Source organism: Mercenaria mercenaria, chromosome 19 (assembly GCF_021730395.1).
Source record: "Mercenaria mercenaria strain notata chromosome 19, MADL_Memer_1, whole genome shotgun sequence".
NCBI lineage: Eukaryota > Metazoa > Mollusca > Bivalvia > Venerida > Veneridae > Mercenaria > Mercenaria mercenaria.
Window position 1 is genome coordinate 33,329,984 of NC_069379.1, and position 25,241 is coordinate 33,355,224.

The following is a 25,241-nucleotide window of genomic DNA, read 5'->3' on the forward strand; positions in this document are numbered from 1 at the left end:
AAGTGTGGCCTCTAGAGTGTTCATAAGGCAAATGTTGATGGACGACGCACGACACTCGCCAACGGACGCCGGACAATGACAGGTCATAATAACTCACCTTGAGGACTTCGGGCTCAGATGAACTAAAAAAACTTGTGTGAACTTCCCTAATGAACATCCGTCTAGAGGTCACAGCAGTGTGCACATGTTAGGCGAAATGTAAACAAAAAAGGGCCGTGATGGCGCTATATCGCTCACCTGAGTACCATTGCTCTTAATGATAAGATCAAGTTTTGACATAGATCACATGGGCATACACATTAAATATCACCAGGATAACAAAAAACCTTGTAACTGGCCCTTTTGACCTATGGGTCACATACTAGTCAGGGCCAATCTCCATAACAAGGATCCTAGGCTCAAATGCTACATTTTTGTACTAGCATGACTATTTCTTACCCTGGAAGACTTAAATAACATTTAAAACCAATCTTATTAGATGCTGCTGATGTATATATATTTACATAAAATAAAGGGAGGTAATGTTATAAATTCAGTCAAAAGTTATCTACCCTGATTGTCCGAGTCCATCTGATGGCATAAATGACATTTCAAATCAGTATATTCATTGGTTACTGAGATACACCAATTTTAATTTGAAACAAAGGGAGGTAATTTGACATAAAGTCTGTAGATATTACCTACACTGATTGTCTCAGTCCAACTAATGACAATAATGAAATTTCAAATGAGTCCTATTAATACTTACTGAGATAAATCCATTTTTTTTATAAAAATCAGGGGAGGTAATCATGCATTGGTAAATGCATGTAGAAGATACAGAGTACAGAGTACAAGCTTTTACAAAAATATATCATAAAAGTATTCATATCGATAAACATTCAATCAAGAGTTATCTAACATGACTATTTTTTACCATGGGAGACATAAATAACCTTTCAAACCAATCTCATTAAAAGCTGCTAGGTATATTCATTTACATCAAGCAATAAAGGGAGGTAATTTGTCATAAATTCAGTCAGTATGTATCTTCACTGATTGTCCAAGTCAATCTGATGGCATAGATGAAATTTCAGATCAGTATCTTCGTTAGTTACGCAGATATACCCATTTTAATTGGAAATAAAGGAAGATAATTTGACATAAAAATCAGTCGATAATTATCGACCCTGATTGTCTCAATCAACCTAATGACAATGATGAAATTTCAAATGAGTCCTATAAGTACTTACTGATATAAATCCCTTTTGATTATAATCAGAGGAGGTAATCAGATATAAAATAACTCCGAAACCTATGATTGATTCTAACAGATTCAACATGGAATCCAAGATTTATTGTTGTTGAAGATGTTTTGCAAGTTTGTATCAAATCAAACCATAAATGAAGTCTCTATATGGCTGCAAAAGCCAAAATTGCAAATGTTTGCCCCTTTAAGGGGCCATAACTCTGGAACCAATGACGGGATCCGGATAGTTTTTGAAAGGAACCGAGATGTTATGCCAACAGAAGTTGTGTGCAAGCTTGATTAAAGTTAATTGGAAAATGTTGTCTCTATCTTGTTCACAAGCCAAAAATGACAAATTTTGACCAAGTGGCCATAACTCTGCAACCCATGATGGGACCTGACCAGTTTGCGAAAGGAACTGAGATATAATGCCGATACAATCTGAGTACGAATTTGATTAAAGCTGAATGCAAAATGCAAAATGTTGTATCTATCGCGTTCACAAGTCAAAAAATAGCAAATTTTGACCCCTTAAGGGGTCATAGGTCTGGAATCCATGATGGGATCTGGCCAGTTTTCAAAAGGAACCGAGATATATGTCAATACAAGTTGTGTGCATGTTTGATTAAAGTTGATTGCAAAATGTTGTATCTATCGCGTTCACAAGCCAAAAATAACAAATTTTGGCTTTTTAAGGGGCCATAACTCTGGAACACATGATGGGAACAGACCAGTTTTCGAAAGGAACTGAATTTATAATGCCAATACAAGTTGTGTGCAAGTTTGTTTACAGTTGATTGCATAATGTTGTATCTATCGCGTTCACAACCCCAAAATAGCAAATTTTGGCCTTCTAAGGGGCCATAACTCTAGAACCCATGATGGGATCTGGCCAGTTTTCGGAAGGAACCGAAATATTTTTTCAATACAAGTTATGTGCAAGTTTGATTAAAGTTGATTTCAAAATGGGATCTCTATCTTGTTCACAAGCCAAAATGGCAAATTTCAGCCCTTAAAGGGGCCATAACTCTAGAACCCATGATGGGATCTAGCCAGTTTTTGAAAGAACCCGAGATATTATGCCCATACAAGCTGTGTGCAAGTTTGATTAAAATCAAATACAAAATGTGGTCTCTAACTTGCTCACAAGGAAATTGCGAACGGACGGACGGACGACGCACGGAGGGCGATCATAAAAGTGACAGGTAAGCTAACAAAAACAGAATGCAAATTATTCACAGTTTTACAATAAAACTCGAAATGTTGAAAACAAATCATGATTTTGAATTTGAAGTCATACATTGGTATACACCTGTTCTGTTTATTTAATTCGTTTTGCACATTTATGCTGCATATACACATTCTAGCGTACACTTGTAGTTAAACGACGACTGACATACATTTTCACATCAGCCAATTAGAATGGTTTTGCAATCTAGACCGGAACTTCACCAGGGAAGTTCAACAAAGTTTTTTGTGTAAGTTGAATAACTTTAAACTACGCGTTGTTTCTATAAGATAAGAAATATTGAAGAAATGTGACCGGTACACAATGGAAGATAAATTACCACTTGTCAATATCCGTAGTTTTAGGTATGAAATGTGAGATTGAATTTTACCGTTCATGACCATGGTTCTTATAGAATACCTAGGGGTAGGCTATAACAAGTACAGAGGCATTTTCTTTCTGTTATGGTGCCAGTGCTGACTAGATCACTTTAGCTAAAGGAGATAAGATAGTTCCCCTAGTGCATACATCTCTATTTTTAAATTCACATGCTTATTATGAAGATTTAAACACCTGATATAGTAGTCGCAACTTGACCGCGATGGTCGACCTTAGGCTGATTATTCATATCGATTATTTCATTGTAGAAATCAAGGGTGCTTAGGTTAGTCGTGTATATTTATATGGAATTAGTTTGTATACAGTGCAATGTCAAAGTATATATAATTGCATTTTATCAGTTAAAACATTCCAATACACTAATTTATTTTTACACAAAATTATATTTCCCTTTTCTCGTGCAGCTCGTGTTTTACGTACACTCCTTTCCAATAATATGTTGTGCCTTATTATATATTATAATATAAAGGTCAATCATCGGGGTCAAGTTGCGTCCACTATACACATAATTTCAAGACAAAACAGTTAGTAAATCGTATCTAAGAGTAACTATGTCTTATGTTGGAGTTACTAAGCCGTACGCAGGAGTTCACTAAGTTCTTAGTTCAGGAGTCACTGTGTCATGCCTATTAAAAAGTGAAGTTAGATCTCCCAGATGCACAAAGCACAGCAAACACAGCTCCAGAGACATGCATCACAAAATAGATTATTCACAAATAGAAACTAATAGCGATAATATGAAGCAGATGGGTTGCTTACAAAATCCAACCATAAACACAATCTAATCAAATGCAAGATAAAAAAATGAGGCAGTGAAAGCATGGGAAGCTACACTACAAACATGCAGCCTTTCTACACCACAAACTACAGCAGTGTAAGCATACACGCGAACAAGAGTAATATACCTTCGCAGGAGTTTCTACATGTAAGTCATTCATATCATGAAAAAATCATTCAAACCGTGTTTGTTTTATGGTTCCAATTATCCTGTTTGCAGACTTTATTAGGTACACTCGTCCATATATTTGGTCCGACGTTGCCTTAACTTATATTGTAAGAAATGACTTCGTAACTATTCTTCAATACACTCGTGGATTCACACGGTGTTTGTTTTACACACATTATTTTATCAGTCATAGACATTTTTCTTTGGGCATAATCAATCAATTGTTTTTGCAATATTTCTTCAAAAACACTTTCTACGCCAAATAATGAAAGTTAGATGGAAAATGCCCACTGAAAGTATCTGTTTACATGTCATGTCTGTAGCTGTTGCTTGCAAAACATTCCAAATCTCACAGAAAAAAAATGTATGACTGGATGTTGCCACAATTTTTATATTTTCAACCAATCAGCTAATATCTCATTTTATCACATGTTTGACGTCGAGAGAGTGAAATAAAGCTATTACATAAATTTAATAATTCATTAGTGTAATGAAGCTTTGGACGTTGACGTCGTTTACTTGGAGACGTTGGCAAATTTACTTGGTGTATAATAGGTAAAGAAATTTTGATGTTTTCACAATAAAAGCCTACATGTGATAAAAAGAATTTTACAATTGTGTCTTTCCACATTGAATTTATTCAACTCGGCAGAGCCTCACATTTTATTGTTTTATTCAGCTCGTTTGATAAATTCAATACGAAGAGACACTCATATAATACAACTATGAACAAGTAGGAACGAAAATAAAAATGTGGAAATTCCGAAGTTTAAACGCACCTAGCTTCTAATTTAGGCCAGCAGTTTTTAATTTTCTAGTTTACGGGAGCGCCGACCCTATTTTTTGACAAAACGAAATAAAAATAAAATTCATTTTTAGTACTTTTATTTCCATTTTACCCACCGACGGTCCATATTTGCTACTGTCAATACAACTGTATGGTAGTGTTTTTTTTTATCAAAGTCAGCAGACGCACGAAAAATGGCGGCCTTCATGAATGAAATTGTGTAAAATTAAATAGGAAACATTGGTAACAGACAATAATGTTTGGAATAAGTTGGTAGTGATACTAAGTATTGTAAATGAATTGGAACTGAGTAGAAATTACAGCAGCTACAGCTCAACATTTGGAATAATCACGTAAAACTACAAAAAATGACGTTCTCTAACAACGCTGTCCATATTTTGAAAAATCTGGCGTATCACATGTACGAGATTTGTTGTCTGTATTGGACAACTTACAATCAGTAAAACATCTTTGGTTGGCATTTAAGTTATGTTTTCTATCTACATTTAATTAAGTGACATGACGGATACTTCACATCACGCACTAGTTAGAATATTGATTAGATAGTCATCATACATATTACGTCTGAATTAACATATTACTAAAGTTATGAATTATGAATTTAAACGCACGTGATAAAGTTTGGAAAATATAAGACAAATGTTAAAAAGGAGCGTGATGTAGCACTCATATAACATATGTTGTTTACAACTTTGCAAACAGAATTCGTGATCTGGCAAATTGGTTACATGCACACATTTTAGACAAAATTGAAATGCAATTTATATGTAATACATGTATACGATTTGAATGGACATCAAATGTAAATAAAATCAATTACAAAAAAAATAATTCATACACACATGATAATAAAATTGTGTAACCATGTTACAACTCTTTTCCCGAAAGAATTCTGTCATGTTTTTTTTTCAGGACTGGTTATGACACTGATTATTGCCCTTCTTGAACTTTGAAATTTGCTCAGTTTTCGTCGATGTTTTGTCAAAACTATTTGACATGTCGCTTTGAAACTTTGAACATTTGCTTATCGTCATGATTTCGATCTGTAGACAAGAATGCATAACTCTCTCAACTATTTTAGCTGAACTGGGGCCCTTTTAGGACTTGGAAATTTGTTAAGTTTTCGTACAAGTGATCGTTTTGTCAAAGCTATTTGACATTTAGCTTTAAAACTTTGAACACTTGTTTATCGCCATGATCTCTATCTGTAGGTATGTTGGCTGAATTATGGCTCATTTTGTACTTGGAAATCAGTTTAATGTTTCATACCAGTCCATATTTTGCCTAACCTGTTTGTCATATGGCTTTGAAACTTCGACCACTTGTTTACCATCATAGTCTACATATGTACACATAACTAGGACAAAGAATTTAGCTCAGTCATGGCCTTTTCTAGACATAGAAATTAGTTAATTTGAGTATAACATTCTATATTTTGTCCAAACTGTTTGATATCTGGCTTTGAAACTTTGAACACTTGCTTATTATCATGGTGACACATTGCCAGACAGTACAAGACTTATCCAAATCCATAAATACAGGTACATTGTTTGTCTCATCTTTTTTTTTTCTATTTTTGTGTCTGAAAATTTCTGGTAATATTTTGAACATATACTTCCATCGATTCTTCGGATAGTCGAGCGCGCTGTCAAAAGAACAGACAGCTATTGTTTCACTTAAGTTTACTCAAAGGCTTTGATCTTGACAAGGGGGCAATGAAATTCAGTAGAGGGTCAAACATTCGCACAGAATGGTTCAAATGCAAATGGTTATCAATATTTTACTTGGAAAGCCAACCAGACCCGTGTATGTGGATGTAATAAGAGACAATTTTTCATACTTTTTATTTTATTTACATTGTTATTTATCTTTATTATAGTCTTATTTTTGTACTATACATAAATATTGTAATCAAAAGTCATGTATATCTATGAAAAGCCATTCAGTAAAATAACTATCATACACTTTTAACCTTTTTCATATTCTACAAACAAGCAATATTTTTTATGATGCATCTGAGGAACACAGTTAATAATCTGATTACATACAAAATTAACTCAAATACTGACAGTAAAAAAAAGGGAACAAACTGGTATAGCAAATTATGATCAGACACGATACAACGTAAACTTTGCACATTCTATTCACAAAAATTGACCGCTCTTCAGTAATGCATTGAAAAGAACGTTACTTTGTCACATAGAGTCATCACTTCAAGTGGATCTTTTCAATTACAGTCATTTTTCCATCATCGAAATAAATACCACGTCAATGCCCCTCAGGTTTAATTTGTATAGTTTTTGTGAGATCAGCTATTGTTGATAACAGCTGCAAAATCTTTTCTTCCCGGCACGGCAAGTCGGTCGGGTGAAATGATCGTAATATTTCGTGGACACGAGGATAAGATGTTTCCAGATATTATTTTGCGGTTGACATCTGTTACTTTCATGTTTGGTTTTGACCAGTTTGCTAGCTCATCAAACGTCTCGATATATTAAATGTCTTCTTGTCGCTTTCAGATTTTAAATGTATGTAACAAAACGGTTGTGTTTGCAATGACACTGACATATTGCGAGGACTTAAGTCCATGTTTCCAACTTTTATGTCACTAAACATAATTTCTGCTGTTTGTCAGTCCAAATACAGTTCTTAACTTTTTATCTTCTTTCAACGGACTTGTTATATTTTGTAGTTACTACTTTCTACTAAACGGATTTATACACAGTCTTACAAGATCACATAAAATGTTGTTTTTTAATTGAAAACCAAAATTCAGATTGGACCTAACCTAGTTTTCCTCAGTTTTTTTCAGTATCTGCTGTTAGTTTATTAGTGCACCACTGCTTATGAAGTCTTCTATATATTTCTCATAATGAAAGTGTTTAATTCCTTTTCTCCGATACTTCTGGGTTTTACATAGTTTATATTTGACAATGACATACAAGTAAAATTTGATATCCTTGTTTTGGTGTGACTCGCTTTTCAGCAATTTATCACATGTAATGTCAGTTGACGAAGACTGGACGACATAGTTCCAAGGAAGTGTGGCTTTTTGGCGACTGGTTATGAAGTAGTGTTTAAATGCTGCAACGATATACACAACACCTTTCGGCTTACAGTAACGTCCTTTTGGAAAGAGAAAGTGGTGTCACGTAAGAATATCTTGATAGCCAACAAATAGACAGTCAAGTATCGTATAAGATAACAACTAATATACAATGTTTTTAAACTGATATAAAAGACACAGGAATATTACAGGTAAAGATTCCTTGAAAACAAATTTGATTTAAAACGAGACGGCTTATTGTAACGCTGATTTGATTTTGAATACATGAAGTTTGTCGCAGATATCAGCAGCACCTCGTCCACAGCTCACAAACAGCATGTTCTTTGCGTGATCAACAGCCAGAGCTATTGGCCCTCTTATACCGTCATTTTCATTCAAAACGACTCTTTCGTTTGACAAGTCATCTTCATACTTGACTACTAAATCGCTTGACTTCGAAGTGGCAAAAACGGAACCTCCACCGCTGACGGCAACACCCATGAAACGTCTTCCTTTGGCAACGGCTGAAACGTCCCCATTCTTTGTCAACCGATAAAGAGACACCTTCACGAGGTCTGTTACATATATCTGCTTAGTGTCCGGAGAAACTCCTATACATTTTGGTTCTGTAAAAAGAAAGTCCTCCTCGCTATTGCATCTAAATGAACTCAGTGTCTTCCCTTTCAGATTCAGAACTTCAATTCTTGGATTTGTCAAGTTATCAAACGTAACGATCAAATTTCCGTTGTCATAATGAATGCCACGGCAAGTACCGTCCGTTTTAATCTGTGATGTTTTTGTTAAACCTGACGCTGTCGACAGTAACTGAATCATCTTTTCATCTCTTAGTGTTACAGCAAGCTGGTCTGGCGGTATGACTGTTATGTCGCGTGGACTCGAGGATAACGTGATTTCAGAAATCACTTTGTCACGGTTAACATCCACTATTTTCACGTTTCTGTTTGCTTTGTCAGCGATAGCAAGCTGGTCGCACGATAGAAAAGCCAGCCCAGTGGCATAACAAGACTTTTTGTCACCATCAGCTTTGATGTTTATATGGCATACAGGCTTTCTAAGCAATGACTCGAATTTATTGCAAGGGCCTAACTTGATATCCTCAACTCTTATCGTACCAAATATATTTTCTTTTGTAACTGTTGTTTTCAGGTCCAATGTCTCGTCGTATTTGCATTCTTGCACACGGCGCGATGTAGCCATTTCATAAGTCTTTGCCTGATACTCTATAATTCGTTCTCTTGCCTGTTTTATTTCACAGAAAAGTAAATCATATTTCTTATCTGTCTTTAACTGGCTTGTTAACGATTCTGTCTTTTCTATTTCCACCGCAATGGACTGATACTTTTCTTTCAATGATTCCATTTGACTTGTATTTTCCTGTTTGAAGGTCATTGCTTTCTGTTCAAGGTCAGACTGTATTTCATCAAGAATATCTGTTACTTCTTTTCTTCGTTTCTTTATCTCTGCGATTACATGGTTATACTGCGCTTCAATGTTTGCAATATCCGCTTCCAGTTTGCTAATGTTTACTCCACATGTTTCATTCAAGTCATCTATACATTTCTCGTAGTTCGCATATTCCTCCTCTTTTAAAAATTTCTCCGACACGTCCGCAATTTCGTCAATTTCACACAATTTATGTGATACAGTCATGCAAGTAAGACATCCAAGTTTTCTATGTGCGCGGCAATATAATGTTATTTTCTCACCTTGATGTCTTGGACAGTTTGCTAATTCCTCATTTGCGGTAACATTAGTCGGCAACATTGTGCTTCTAGATAATATATTCCTTGCTTTTTGGTCTTTTTATAAATAGTTATTCATTCAATATCAACACCATTCGCGTTTATTTCCGTTGAATCGCAAGAGCAACAAGCCTTACAATTTCCCGCAACACTATCTCACCTCGTTCAATTAAAAAAAAAATATATATATAATATTAAAATTCTCAATTATGTCCATAGAGATTGACAGATTTACACAATTCGATCCGATCATCTATTTGCTGCTGCTGTTCCCCCTGTCTTCCATCATGTTTATTCTGAATACAATTAGTCAAATTATTTTATTTTGTTATGTCCTCTAGCAGGTAGGAACGTGTAGACAGTAATCTTTAGTTTGAACTCACTTTAAGTAGTTACTTTAGATATCGTTTCTCACGTGATGCAGATAGAAGATAAAGATAATAATATAAAGTCGTGTAATAAAACATCGTTTAATATAATGATTTACTTTACACGTCCTGTGTTTCCATTTTATACTCACTTCAGAATCCATGGCGTAATTTAGGGCTTCTTCATGGGTTACTTTGCTCAGTAGTGTAATATAATAAGAAATTATATGTCAGTAGATGTTTGTTCTGCACTTAAATGAATTTCATATTGCTTTCAGATCCATTATACAAAATCTAGTGAAACCTGTTTTATCCGAACATGCTTTGACCAGAAAAAGCTTCGGATTTGAGGGTTCGAGTGCGGAAGATTGTCTGTTCGATCCCCGGCTGCGTCATACCAAAGACGTAATAAATGGTTCATGTATTAGTAGCTTCCTCGCTGGGCAGTTAGCATTAACCCGGTGTCAGTATAATGTGACTGGGTGGGGTATCATGTCACGTGTCTACGGTGTGATATTCCAGTGAGGCAGCACTATAAAATTGGGTATTTTGCTCACTGTTAAAAGTAAACACTGTCGTTTATATGACTGAATTTTTTTTGCAAAAGCGTACACGAACACACATACACCGCACGCACGCATTCACACACAAATATATATCTACCCATAAAACTTTCTGTTCAAACAAACTACTTGCGTCGTTCACCCGTGTACTGATTGCATACTTCTACGAAGCAAACATCTGACATGACTTGTAATTACTAGTAATGGGGGCCTTTTGTTTGTCGGAATAATTTTATAGGGCAATAATAAATAAAATTGTAAACATACTAAGGTGTCAAAAACTGAACACGGATAACACCAGAAACATTGATTATCATCTTACACGGAAAAGTAATTTGATATAAAATCTCAAAAAGTGTGTTCGTGTTTTGGCGTAGAAGGGTTAAGGATTGCAAAGGTATTTTTACAATAGAGAATAAGTTAGAATATCGGGACCCAATAATTCGTCTGGTTTAGAGAAGTTGGGTTACGATTTGGGAGGTTCCACTATGATTTTGTATGCAACAAGAACCATCATTTAGGTTCTGTTCTGTTTTCACACTACATATAAGGCCTAAAATGTTTGTTTCCGGTATCCCGACCTACACTAAATTATTGGCCCAACCCTAAATGTTTTTAAGACCTTGGAGATTTTTTTTTTCAATTTTTTAACGAAAAGTTGCAGAACTGCAATTTTTATGCGTTAAACATGGCCAGTGATGCTAGAAATAAAGTTTTCGAAGTTTTCCAAGTTTTATTCAATATGTTCTCAATTGTTTTTAGGCCTAACAAAAAAACAAAACAAAATAAAACATGCTTGTACATTTACGATTAATTGGCCGATATGAAAACATTATCTTGACAGTTTATGTCTTGGTATCTAATTCACCAACAAATATTCTTTAGAATGACAAGGACCAAAATTCATTATCCATTACTTGTAAAGTCCCAAATATGTTTTCTTTTGTAACTGTTGTGAAATCAAATTTCATGTCCTTGATGGTATTTCGTCCGTTTCACGCTCTATATGCGACAGGTAAGGCAGTGGTTCCAATTCTTTTCATACATAGATCGTCCCAGAACCACATGAGGCATCAGCATCATAAACATATACATCATAAACATATACATCGTTATATAGTACATTCGACTTTTTTACAAAGTACATTCATATTTCAATCTTAAAACACATACGAGGGGCGATCAATATGTAATGTTACTCCTTATGTAGTTCCGTAACCGGTAGTTATATTTAGATGTGGTTTTCGGCACATTGTAGAGAAATTTATTGGAAACACAATTCTATATAAATTATAAAAACTGACAGGTTCAAAGTAAAAATATAATCATTTAAGTGAGGTGTACTCAGGTATACTGGACAATAATTATAATTTAGGTTTGTCCTGGGTATCTAGAGTCTCAGAAAAATATAATAACTTGTAAAATCACAATATTCTATCATTTTTCTACGAGGTACAGCAATTTCTGATGAGTTTGCGTTTGTTTTAAACTATTTATTCCGTTTTTAATTTTACAACACAAGTAAAAACTCTAAACTCGAGGTTAATTCCATCTGGAATGGGTGTTGAGAGCGATTAATCTAAGTTGTAAGAACTAGTTTCACAATCGAGAATTGAGATACTAGTATCAACTTAAAATACAAGAAGGTTTTAAACGATGATTATCGCGCCTGACAAAATTGCAGAGGCTTATTGTACTCATCTTATCATTTTTCGAGTAAAAATATACACACTCAATTTTAAACTGCTATAAACTTTTTTATTTTAGTTTTCATATGTTTTTGTTAAGATCATGATTTGTTTTCTCTGTTTAAACTAAAAATTGAACAATAGTTCTAGTTGTTGGATAGTAGAATCAAGGAATTGCGTATTACAATCTCAATATTTTGGCGATAAAATTGTCCAGTATACCCGAGTACACCTCACTCAAATGAATATAATTTTACTTTGAATCTACCGATTTTTATAATTTATATAACATTGTGATTCCATTAAATTGCTCTATAATGTGCCGAAAACCGCATCTAATACGGAATTACATACAGAATAACATTACATATTGAACGCCTCTTGTAATGTGCAAGTGAAATATTTACAGTGAAGGTACGTAGTTATAATATCGGTTATTTGTTATTTGATGTAAAGTAGCTGTATTCGGCGATCATAGATAGAAGGATAGATAAGCTGATTGATATCCGGTTATATCGATTCTCTGTCACTTATAATATTGGTTGTAGAAAATTGTTCATAATTCAATCCATAAAGGAGCATGCTTAGCTGTTTTTGTAAACATGTCTGGCTATAAGTCTCGTAAAAGACAATTATTTTCAAATACCAGAAATGTGTCAAAAAAGAAATAAAACCTTTCTAAAGAAACTATAACATTTATAATAACATTACAATAAATTTCTTCCATGGGAAATGTGGCATCTTAATAATTTAAAGAAGCATTATCGTTGTTTAAGTAATTGGGAATCCAGTGAAACAGTGTTTTACATGCAACTTAAGAAAACATTTAAAAAAACCCATAGAAAAACAACCTCCCCCCCCCCCCAAAAAAAAAAAAAAACGAAAACAAATATAATACAATACCACTAGGCGTATAAATGAATATGTTAGAGTGTTTACCTTTATTTGAATACTAATGGATGTATGAAGTTATCTCACTAGGGAGCGCGCATATCTACAGATCACGGGGTTGTAAGTTCAATCTCCGGCCGAGGCGTATGTTCTCCGTGGCGACTGACAGAAGACATTGTGCCTGATTCATTTCTCCTCCATCTCAGATTCATATGAGAAAGTTGGCAGTTTCTTGCGGAGAAACTGATAAGTACTGGTACAAAATCCAGGAAAACTGGTTAAGTTAACTGCCCACCGTTACTGTTAACCGAAATACTGTTGAGAATTCGCCAAAACCAAAAACAAAGCGAAACAAATGTATTAACTTCCATCTTCCTTTGTATTAAATGAAATTAAAGGAAATGGACTTGGCCATTGTGAGATAGACATATTATGTTACGAATTAGAAGATCAAGTTTGTATGAATATAAATACATGACGTTTGTCAGACACTTCAGCACCACCAGTACCATAGCTTACAACGAGCATGTTCCTAGCAGGACAAATTGCTAGCGTTATTGGCCCTCGGTTACCATCTGTCTGATTCAAAATGACTCTTACGTTCGATAGGTCAACTTCGAACTGATACACGGGCTTTGGTTACCTTGGAACAGGCATAAACTGTACCGCCTCCGCTTACGGCAATTCCCATAAAATGTTGGTTTTCCCCGAAAACCGCTGTAACTTTGTTAAAATCCGATAGCCGATATAGCGACATCTTTGTCAGATCTGTCAAATACATTTGTTAACCATCAGGTGAAAGTCCTATACATTTTGGCTCCGCCATAAAGAACTTTCCTTCATCATTTTGATATATTAAACGTAATACTTCGCCTTTTATGGTCATCAGTTGAATTTTGGAATCGGTAAAAGTATCAAACGTAACTATTAAAGTTCCGTTTTCAAACTTAATACCACGACAATGTCCGTCTGTTTTGATTTCATCAGAATTTAAAAGGCCTGAACTTGTTGACAATAGCTGGGTAAACTTTTCATCTCTCAGGGTTACGGCCAGTTTGCCGGGTGGTATGACTGTGATGTCAGTCGAGGATAACGCGAATTCAGAAATCATTTTGTCATATGTAATATCTACGATTTTCACGTTTTTGTCTTTTTGTCAGCAACAGCCAACTGATCGGATGACATAAAAGTCAGTCCTGTTGGGTAGTCTTCTTATTAAATTTACCTTTGATATTGATATGACACACTGGTTGTGTGTAACTTTTTCTGGTGCATTACAGGGACCCAGTACTATATCTCTAATATGTACCGTGCCGAACCTGCTTTCTTTAGTAAGAAAAGAGTTTAGTTCTGAGCTGTAATGAACTTTGCATTCTTGTTTGCAATTTTTTTAGATAATTCATATGTCTATGACTGATACTCCGAAACCTTAGCAAAAGCTTGCTTAACTTCACAAAAGAGTAAGTTGTACTTTTGATCTTTTCTTATCTTTTTTGTTTTGGCTTCCTTCTGTGTCTACAATGTTCTTTACAACTGATTCATAAGCTTTCTTCAACATTTCCATTGTTTCAATGTTCTTCTTTCTGTATGCTGCCACTTCCTTTTTCTCAAATTTTATCAAGTTCTTCCATGATTTCCTTTCTAGTATTCTCAACAGAAGAAATAACATTTGTATATGCTATAAATTTTATTCAACGAGTTTAATAAATTAAACCGTGGAAAGTCACAAATGCAAGATTCTTTTCATCACATGTTAGCTTTTCCTGCCGAAACATAAAAAAATCTACTTTCTTTACCATTATAAAAAAGTCAATCCGACCAACGACTTCTTTACTATAAACGACGTCGACGTCAAAGCTTTATCATACTAGTGTATTAGCATTTTTATGTAATGGCTTTATTTCACTGCCGCGACGTCAAACGTGATAAACGGTATATAAGCTAGATAGTTTTGTTTAAAGGCCAAATAACTAATCCTACTATCGAAAGTTGGTATGAGTATTAAAGCAGCATGCCTCCAGATTTGGCTAAAATAATCTTTCTTTCAAATTGAGGTTTTGGTCATATTATGAACATTAGAATATAAACTTTTATTTCTAAAATTTTTTAAAAATTCCAAATAAAGAAAAAAAAAAAAGATGACCGCGTCGGGAATCGAAGCCCGGACCGCCGCGGCAATATTATTAAAGGGCATTTTCACGTGGTCGTAGCTGAAGAAGTGAATAATGCCTTCAAAATATAGATATTTATAATCGAGACAGTTTACCTGGAGTAAAAGCGTGACAAACGCTTTTAGATTTTCATCGTAAAAAGTAGTAAAAACAGCAAATTATCATGTGTTTCCGAAACATAAAGTTTGTCAGTAATTAAGTTTTAAAGCCTTCTTAAGAAATATAGCATTTATTTCAAGATATCTAAAACATATTTTTTTTGTTGTCGGACGAACTGGAGGCATTCCGCTTTAAAAGTTCACCCATAAGGATTGATGGACCTTTTCCTGTAAATCTTTGTCTTCGGATAAGTTTATAAAACAATTCCATTGGCTAAAGCTTAGAAAGGAACCAAGAAAATGTTTGAAGACTCGTTTGATTGTCCACTAGCACCCCAGCAATCAAACCCAGCTTTCATTATTTTGCTTTGTTGCTTTCTAAGCTTTCAGTGACGCCATGATCCCAAAATGGCCGGAAAACATAACATTGAGGCGTAAGGAAGATGTTTGTTTAAATTATTTCTTGACAGTTGCTAAATGGATGTTTTGAGCTATCTTAATTAATCATTTATTCATCTATAGAAGTCTGAGCAAAGAATTTATATAATATCATTCACAATAGACATAAAATATATGACCCAATACAAATGACAACTGTTATACAGTGGCACATGATTCAAAATCATATAATAAGAAAAAATAGATGGGCCATTTTCAAAAAAGTGCTAGGAAACTAAAGAGCAGAGCCTGTATACATCAACGTTTCAAATTCCCAAACTTCAAAATTCTAAAGGTTCTTTTCGCTCTACCCTTTGCGGTCAGTGTAGATCATGATCAACCTGCACATCCATGCAGTCTGATCAAGATCTGCATTGTTCGCTATTCAATCAGTATCGTTTTGGTAAACACCCCTTTTAACAGTTAATGGTACTGTCAAACTTGAAAGATGGACAAGTTCATTATAGAGCATGGTTAGGGTTAAATAAGGTTCAAATTCAAACTTAGATCATATAATTTATTTTCGTCTTAACTTATGTACCTCACAATACAACATAAAATCTTATAAAAGTACATTTGAAAAAATTCTTTTCAGAACTATAAGAAACGAATAAGCATAGCATTTTATTTACATTTATATAGGTCATTGTTATATAAAAAGTAAAAAGAAGTTGTGAATTGATCCTTACTTAAACAACTAGAAAAGGGTATTAACGAACTGAAATCCGAAAGATGCACAGTAGCTTTGCTTTTGCATGTTTATTTAACAAGAGCACCTCCTGCGGTTACGAACTCTCAGTTGTATACGTTTAAAATAAGGCAGTATGCAAGAAATCTCTGAGGTTCTTAGCTTACTTACAAACTTACGGATGATGTAACATGTATAAACCTTACAAAACAGACATAAAAACATGATAAAATACAAATGACCATTCTTTACAGTACCCCGTAATTCAAAATCATTGTTAGAAAACATAGATAATACATAGTAAGATGATTATTTTCACATAGAAGCAAACAAAATTAAGAACAGGTCCTATATTCGTTAAGATTTTTAGTCCAAAATTCAAAATGCTAAATATTCTTTTCGCTCTATCATTGTAAAATTAGAAAATACTATATTATGGAACTTTGCGTAAAAGTGTAATCTGCAGCTACAAACAGCTCAGTCTAATTTCATTAGCATTTTCGTTATGATCTTTCTAAAATGTGGCAAATAGAATAATAAGTATTTAAACGTTTATGTTTATGGGCCTAATTGCTAATCTATTTGTTAAACGTTATTAGAATACTATTCTACGAAACCAAATACTGGAACTTTAAAACAGTAGACCAACACATATGTAATGAAATGCGCAACACCTCTCACGCCCTCTAGCAGCAATGTAAGGTGATTTTAATTTTAAGAGAAAGGAATGTTCTCCATGATCCTAAAGAACCAGAAAATACTGAGTTTGAGTACTGGAAGACTTTTTTACTGCCGACACATGGTAATTTAAGGTTGTTGTATAGTTAATGAAATCTGTCGGAATTAAATTTCTTCCATGGAAAAGTTGACGTTTAAATACGAACATAGAACCTTAATCATTGTTATGAGTAATTGGGAATCCCGTGGAAACAAAGCTTCTGAGGAAAACATCTCAACCAAATAAGCGATACAATTTCAGTACCATCAGAAACCATAAGGAATATAAATGAATAGGAAAAAAGCGTTCACCTTTATTTTCTGGTAACTGAGACATGTATTCACTGACATTCGTTGTTTATTTGACTGAAAAATTGTTGAAAAAGACTTTAAACCCGCACACACACACACACACACACACACACACACACACACACACACACACGCATGCACGCACGCACACACACACACACCCCCCTTAAAGAAGAGGAGGCCCCTTTGAATGAAATTAAATCACAGAAAAACCGATTTGACCATTGTGAGATAGACAATATGTCACGAATTACATCAATAAGATCAAGTTTGCTTGATTTTAAATACATGAAGTTTGTCACACACTTCAGCACCACCACTTCCACAGCTTACAACGAGCATGCCCCTTTCACGACAAATTGCTAGCGCTATTGGCCCTCGTACACCATCTGTCTGATTCAAAATGACTCTTGCGTTTGATAGGTCGTCTTCTAACTGATACACTGCTTCGTTTGCTTTGGAACATGCATAAACAGAGCCACCTCCGCTAACGGCAATGCCCATGAAGTGTCTTTTTCCGAATTCTGCTGTAACTTTGTTACTATTTGATAGCCGATAAAGAGACATCTTTGTCAGATCTGTCAAATACATTTGTTTACCATCAGGTGAAAGTCCTATACATTTTGGTTCCGCCATAAATGACTTTCCTTCATCACTTCGATATATTGAACGTAATACCTCGCCTTTTATAGTCATCAGTTGAATTTTGTAATCGGCAAAATTGTCGAACGCTACTATTAAAGTTCCGTTGTGAAACTTAATACCACGACAATGTCCGTCTGTCTTAATTTCTTCAGTTTTCGAAAGGCCTGAACTTGTTGACAATAGCTGAATTATATTTTCATCTCTCAGGGTTACGGCCAGTTTGTCGGGTGGTATGACTGTGATGTCACGAGGACTCGAGGATAACGTGATTTCAGAAATCATTTTGTCATAGGTTATATCTACTATTTTCACGTTTTTGTTTGCTTTGTCAGCAATAGCCAACTGATCGTATGACATTAAAGCCAGTCCTGTTGCGTAGCATGTCTTCTTATCATTTTTGCCTTTGATATTGATATGGCACACCGGTTGTCTGCTAATTGTTTCTGGGACATTACAGGGACCCTGTTCTATGTCTTTAACGTGTATCGTGCCGAACATGCTTTCTTTAGTAAGAAATGAATTTAGTTCGGTGCTCTTCTGAAATTTGCAGTCTTGTGTGCATAGTCGTGTAGATAATTCATAAGTATCTGATTGATACTTCGAAACCCTAGCAAAAGCTTGCTTAACTTCACAAAAAAGTAAGTTGTACTTTTCATCTTTTCTCATCTTTTTTGTTGTAGCTTCTGTATCTACAATGTTCTTTACAACTGACTCATATGCTTTCGTTAACGTTTCCATTGTTTCAATATTCTTCTTTCTGTATGCTGCCACTTCCTCTTTCAATTCTCTCTCAAATTTATCGAGTTCTTCCATGATTTCCTTTCTCGTAGTCTCAACAGAAGAAATAACATTTGCATATGCTGTTTCAATGTCAACAATATACGCTTCTATCTTGCTCAGACCGATTGCGCACCTTTCTTTTAATTTATTTACAATTGATTCGAAGCTCATATACTCGTCACCTTTCACAAATTGTTCCGACACTTCTGGGATGTAATCAATTTCACACAATTTATGAGATATTGTCATACAAATCACGCATCCAAGCGTTTCATGAGCGCGACAATATAACTTAACCTCCTCGTTTTGATGTGCAGAACAGCTTTGCAATTTATCACTTGCAACAGCTGTTGATAAAAACTCAAAATTCTTGCTGACTGTATGATTCCTTGTGGTCGTGGCCTTTTGGTGACTGTTTATACAACTGTTACACAAGTTTTCCCTACAGTTTTGGCAATATCCATTTGCATCTACTGTCTGACCATTTAATTCACATGGATGACAATATAAAACAGTATCCTCCTCTGAACCAAAACGCAAAGTAGTTGATAATAAGTTGTTTAAACCTCGTCGTCCCGATACCGCCATTTTATTTGCGTAAAATGTAAACTCATGGTTTATAACTCCTCTTAATCTCTCACATCTAGTACGTTTATACAATGATTTACAACACATGATTAATCACATTGTGCTTAAAATCAATCCCTTACAACACATATATAATTTGCAGTATTTTAAACGAGAAAAGTCTGTACCATACAGGTAAATGCAATTCAATACTCCTGTATTTGAATAGGTTGAATAGATAGTCATAATTTGTGCGGTGTATTTTAAACACCATACAGGTAAATACAATTCAATACTCTTGTATTTGAATAGGCTGAATAGATATCTTTAAAGAAGATCATATATTGTGTGTTTAATCGATCTGGCGGGCGGGGCTTCGCGACAGTCCACTGCATTATAGTGCAAAATATGTAGTATATTCGGAAACCTTATTTCTTATTCAGGGGCCATATTGAAACCAATGTAGCGTTGAAATTTGTCGTTGGTTACGGAATTTAAACAATTATATTGCTCTATCTATTTTGCTCGTTTTTTGAGATTACCATTATTTGCATAAGTCAGAGATTAAGTCCTCTCGCCAGGTCGAATAAAACGGAATTATTCACGTTTTTCCATCGTCTGCTAACTATTTTTGTCTCCAGTTCACACCTTATAAAGGACTGTACTTCCCCTCTTCGACTTCGACTCTTCTTGCGACTGATCAAAACAATAAACTGACAGGTAAAAGTTGAAAAACACCATTTTAAAGTTATATGCTTTGATGGTAAGTATATTTATATTTTATTGGAAGCTTAACATGATTTGTTTCTGTTAGTCTTATTACAGGTAAAAGTATAGGAAAAAAAACGCGATTGACCACTGATTCTATCCAGAAATTGTACATTGTCGGTGTGAAAAGTACATATTTTCTTGCTTGAAGAATGATCTACATGTAAATTTCACTGTTTCATGGATTAAGAAACAATACTAGTTCGGTAAAATAAGATAAAATCATTGCTAAAATCTCCACTTTGTTTATAACCGTCAATGAAAGAAGATTCGGTGTGATTTCCTGACTGTATGCATGTTTGCTTGAGTACTGTACAAATGTTTGCGACTTTCGTCAAAAATGACTGTATGCCAGTTTGCAACTGACTTATTTATAAAATATCGGCATTTCCTATGCTCCTGTAGTATTTCTTCATAATTATAATCCACAAATGAAGTTTGAAGGAGGATGGTATAAAGGAGTCACCATGCGGTCTGTTTGTTGAGTTTGTTTGTATACATGTCCTCATAAGTTTGGTCGTGCAATTAATTGAATACTATTACACCTACCTCTCTCAAACTTTACACAAAAACATCGGCACTATGTAGTTAATGCCTGCCATATTCTTTTCTTTTTCTCTTTAATGTAAGGTAAAACAGGGTCTGTTTATCGTGTCCGTGCCGTTACTTCTTTATGCATTAAGGGATTCTGAAATAACTTTGCACAAATGTTCACCAACATGAGACGATGTTTCGCGCACCACAAGACTATGCTTTCTAGAATTTCAACACATTGAAACAGATATATCATCAAAAACTACAATTAATAAGCTGACAAAACAGTAAATGAGGTGATTTGTAGTGAAACAGCGCCAGATTGAATCCACTAACCCTTTGTGGATCGCTTTCTTTATAGCGTCGCACAGTACAGCTCTAGTTTAGTTTTGTTGTTGTTTTTCCCATAAACACACGAAATTTAACATGAAACTTGTCTTATTGTACTGAAAATACATTCTGCGAATGAAATAAGCCCCCATTTTACAAGCTGAAGTGCCATAAAAGGAAAAAATTGAGGGTTTATTTTTAAGGTACTTCTTTCAACGGAGGCAATTACGATGAATTACTATTTACATCATAACCTAGAGGGGGTGCATTTCCTGAAATCTTTGTGCAGCGTATTTTTTGCTGCTCACACTAATTTATGTTTTTATTATTATTAATACCTTTACCGTACTTCATGTGCATTTTAAGGGGGTCTGTGATACAACCTAACTAAAGTGCACAATCTTCTTGCTACACGATGATTTAGGATATGATTCTTAAGAGGATTGCACAGGGTATCTGTATTATAATTTTGTGATCTCATAGTGACAGGTAGTGAACACGACGGCTGTATGTCAATTCGCAAGGTACTTGCGGGTGCAATAGTTGTTTTTTTTTTAATCAGAGGATCATTTTGTTGGCAGACGGACGGGGTCAACCTATAGTCCCCTCCTGTCTCATCCCATCAACATTTTGAAATCGTCAGGTAACATTTCTTCGCGTGACTTGCATAGAGACTCGACAGACGTTTATTTCTTGCATGACATAGTAGGGACCCTGTGTATACTTTCAGTTTCTAATTCTGTATTTTATGTTACTATATGTCTGTAAAACCAACACGGAATACTTGCATGTAAACGATTCAGAAGCATTCAATTCATTATAAAATTAGGTAGGATAGCTAGTCACGGACCCTCCACCCCCATCCCAACGGATAAGTACATGCATAGCATGAGGGGTTCAGCAATAAATGACATTATATACATGACGACTGATCAATAGAGACAATTTGATATATATGTTTTATTTTATTTACGCCTTTAAAGGGCATAAATCGCCTACTGTAGTCGAAAAAGGGAATACAGAGTCAGACGCAAATACGAGTTCAGATCAAATATCAAAATTGGCGAGTCGGCGTACAGTGAATGCTTTTTATCGATAGGATAAAAATTAATTTCTTTCAAAAACGCAACAGATATGCAACATCATATTTGCATATATTTATGGAGTATGCATGCTTATTTCAGAAAACATCATGGATTATTGGATTGCAAACCAATATGACGTGTTATTAATCAGTTTCGTGACTTGGTCGAGTGAACTTTCATGCAATGAGTGTGATCAGTCAACATTTTGTCAGCATTTTGTAAACATTACCTGTCAGTTTCATCTATGATATCACCATGTACACATATTTATGTTAGACTTATCGTTAAACTTAAAGACATATACAGTCTAAAGCAAAATAATTAATTTCAAGACGATTTCTTACCTTTCGCGTGTCAGTTTATTGTTTTGATCGGTCGCAAGAGGAAGAGGGAGAGTACAGTAATTTATAGGATGTGCAGTTCTCTGGTGGGTATTTTGCCGCGTTTTCTCCTTGTAATTTACGATTATCTCATGTTTTCAGTGCATTATTTAAGTGGTTGTAAACTGCTAATTCTTCGCTCGAGGTTGAATATGTGACAGCATAACAAGTATTTTGATTATTTATTTATTCCCAAACGCAACAGGGCCTCAGAATTATGCACTGGTTAACACCATGTATAATGACCTGATGGAGATCTATAACTATTTGCCGTGTCTTATTTCAAATCTTAAGAATTTGCTTTTAAATCCGATAACTAGATAGTTGCTCGTAACGATCGGAAATATATGAAGTTTAGCACTGTAAGGTTAGTATCCAATTACGGCAGGGCGGTTGGGACTGGTATATTATTATCATATCATTATGAATGTTTTTTTATCGTAATTAGATACTAACCTTACAGTGCTTTATAAATTCACCCTGTGTGTAAGTTTCTCTAGTCCGGGTCAGTTGAAAAGGCTTGCAAAAGCCACTGCTGCTTTATGTGACATGAACAGAGATTATAAAATATTTGTATTAATATTTAGTTTACTTTATATGATCATTGTCATTTTATTTGACAACTTATTGTGTAATTAATCTATAATCCAATCCACGTAACGGGCACAGTCCATTTGTATTGATGAATGAATTTAAAAAGATATAATCGGATCTTTTGGGATCATGGAGTGCATTATAGATTAACGGATAATAGCCGGTGATAGGGGGCATAAGTGGTGTGGTTCATGCATTACCTCTCATAAAAAGACTCAATCGTCCCGAGCCTGCCATAATTTTTGCATGGTTTCGTTCTATGCTTCTAATGGATATTCTTATAGCATTTATTATACAGATGCAATATGACAATCTGGCGGAAAAAAACACACAAGAAAGCACGGGTTGGTTGATATTAAAATGATTGGTTTGAATAAACAAGTTCAAAAATAACTAGGAATATGTAAAGCTTAATACATATGTATAAACTGAATTGGATAAATATAAGAACAGATTTATGATAAAATTTGCAAAGAATTCCTTATATACTGACGAACACAGTGAATACAGGATTTATTATTTTGCCAACATCTTTAAATATATCATAAAAAACATTTTTGACACTTGGGGCGTCCTTGGGCGTTTATTTCCCGAATGGAATTGAGTCGAGTCGGATCCCGTAGCTCAAGTAAAACGCTCTAACACCGGGAACCAGAAGTAGAGTTTTACAGCCTTGTTTACGGCGCCTGCTTACATTATCGACGGAGGGTAACCAATATTTCTACAAAAGTAGTGTAATTTCTTTATACAAATAATATTTTATTTAGTCATAAATTTTCATATGTTTATATCGCTACGATATTTCTTTGACATTGAAGTTGTACCGTCTCATTCCGCCATATTGTTCTCGCATTGTTCGCGGCCCTCGCAATTAGGAGGTGGTGTGAAATTTTGACCCGAGAACAATGTTCTAGGGCCTTGTTCGTGTCATTAGGGCGATTCTATCTCTGGAAGGGCACAGAAAAACAAGAAGAACGAAGCGCCCAAGGAAGCCTTTGGTGCACGTGCAGAACAATGTTGTTGACGACATTTCATGGTTTCAACAAATTCAAGCCAAGTCTCCATAACTTCAGATCCCCTTTTTAAATTCCAAATGTTTAGTTCTGCCCATTGTTTTCTCGTTTGGGGCAAACCCATTACTTTATCTGGGGACCAAACGGCGCTTTTCATGGAATTACACGCTACAACCCGTGTATCACTGAAGGTTCCATGTACACCGCCGATTGAATACATCTGCGGATGTCTCTACTTGCTTAACTGATTTTTTTTGTACATTTAGCATTTGTAAATGTCAAATTCTGCTCAACCCGGGGCTAGAGGGCGTGGACGGTAGCATGCATTTTCACTACCGTCCATGAAAAGGCTCAATCAAACCGAGCCTGCAGCATTTTCGTTTTTGTCGTGTTGAGCGACCTGTGGAGTTTCCACTTTTTCTATTTTCATATAAATTTGATCTTTTAACGACTTCATTCAAGTTTTGAAAAGCCACATAACAGTGTCAAATGTCTAGAATTTACAAACTAGCGGACAACGTTTTGAGGGAAGAAAATGATAACGCAAGTAAAAAAATAAACAGAACCGTGGTAAATCTGATATACGGAACTATTTGAATTGCGCATCAAATGATTTATGTTGCCAGTCTCAGCATTAGGTTGATCTTTTTGACTTTCGATTTGTGGTAATAATAGTCTGGCGAACGAGTTCGCCAGCCTCGTTCGCCAGCCTAAAAACGCTATTGCAGTGCCCAGTATAAAAACACGTTTCAAAATATTTGTGTCATATCTAACAATTTCGCAAGTAAACGAGTAATATCTACACCTCTGTAAACATTGTCAGAAAATATAACATAACTGAGCTCAAGACTTGCACTATTTACAATCAAATGTTGTTATTCATAAGGAAAATGTTTGTTTAAATATTATTACTTGGCAGTTGCAAGATGGGTGTTTTAAGCTATCTAAATTATTTGTTTATCTGTTGAAGTCAAAACGACATATTTATGTAGAATTACACAGTAGACACCAATACATGATAATATACAAATGACCACTGGTATACAATATCGCAACATTCAAAACCCTACTGTAAGAAAACATAGATAAAATATTTTTTATAAAGCAAACTAAAGAGCAAGGCATGTATTCACCAATATTTCAAGTCCGAAACTTTCATTAAGACTTCAAAATGCTAAACGTTCTTTTTGCTA

General features: G+C 34.9%; 2 protein-coding genes across 2 annotated transcripts; both read right to left on the bottom strand.

The window, feature by feature from the left end:
* Nucleotides 1-7,910: 7,910 nt before the first annotated feature.
* On the bottom strand, nucleotides 7,911-9,440 carry LOC123542273 (uncharacterized). Its single transcript, XM_045328011.2, has one exon. It carries the CDS (start codon nucleotides 9,438-9,440, stop codon nucleotides 7,911-7,913), a length of 1,530 nt encoding a protein of 509 aa, XP_045183946.2.
* Nucleotides 9,441-16,138: 6,698 nt separating this feature from the next.
* Nucleotides 16,139-19,601, bottom strand: LOC123542712 (uncharacterized). The gene has a single exon (XM_045328676.2). It carries the CDS (start codon nucleotides 19,450-19,452, stop codon nucleotides 17,617-17,619), a length of 1,836 nt encoding a protein of 611 aa, XP_045184611.2. The 5' UTR covers nucleotides 19,453-19,601; the 3' UTR covers nucleotides 16,139-17,616.
* Between the last annotated feature and the right edge of the window lie 5,640 nt (nucleotides 19,602-25,241).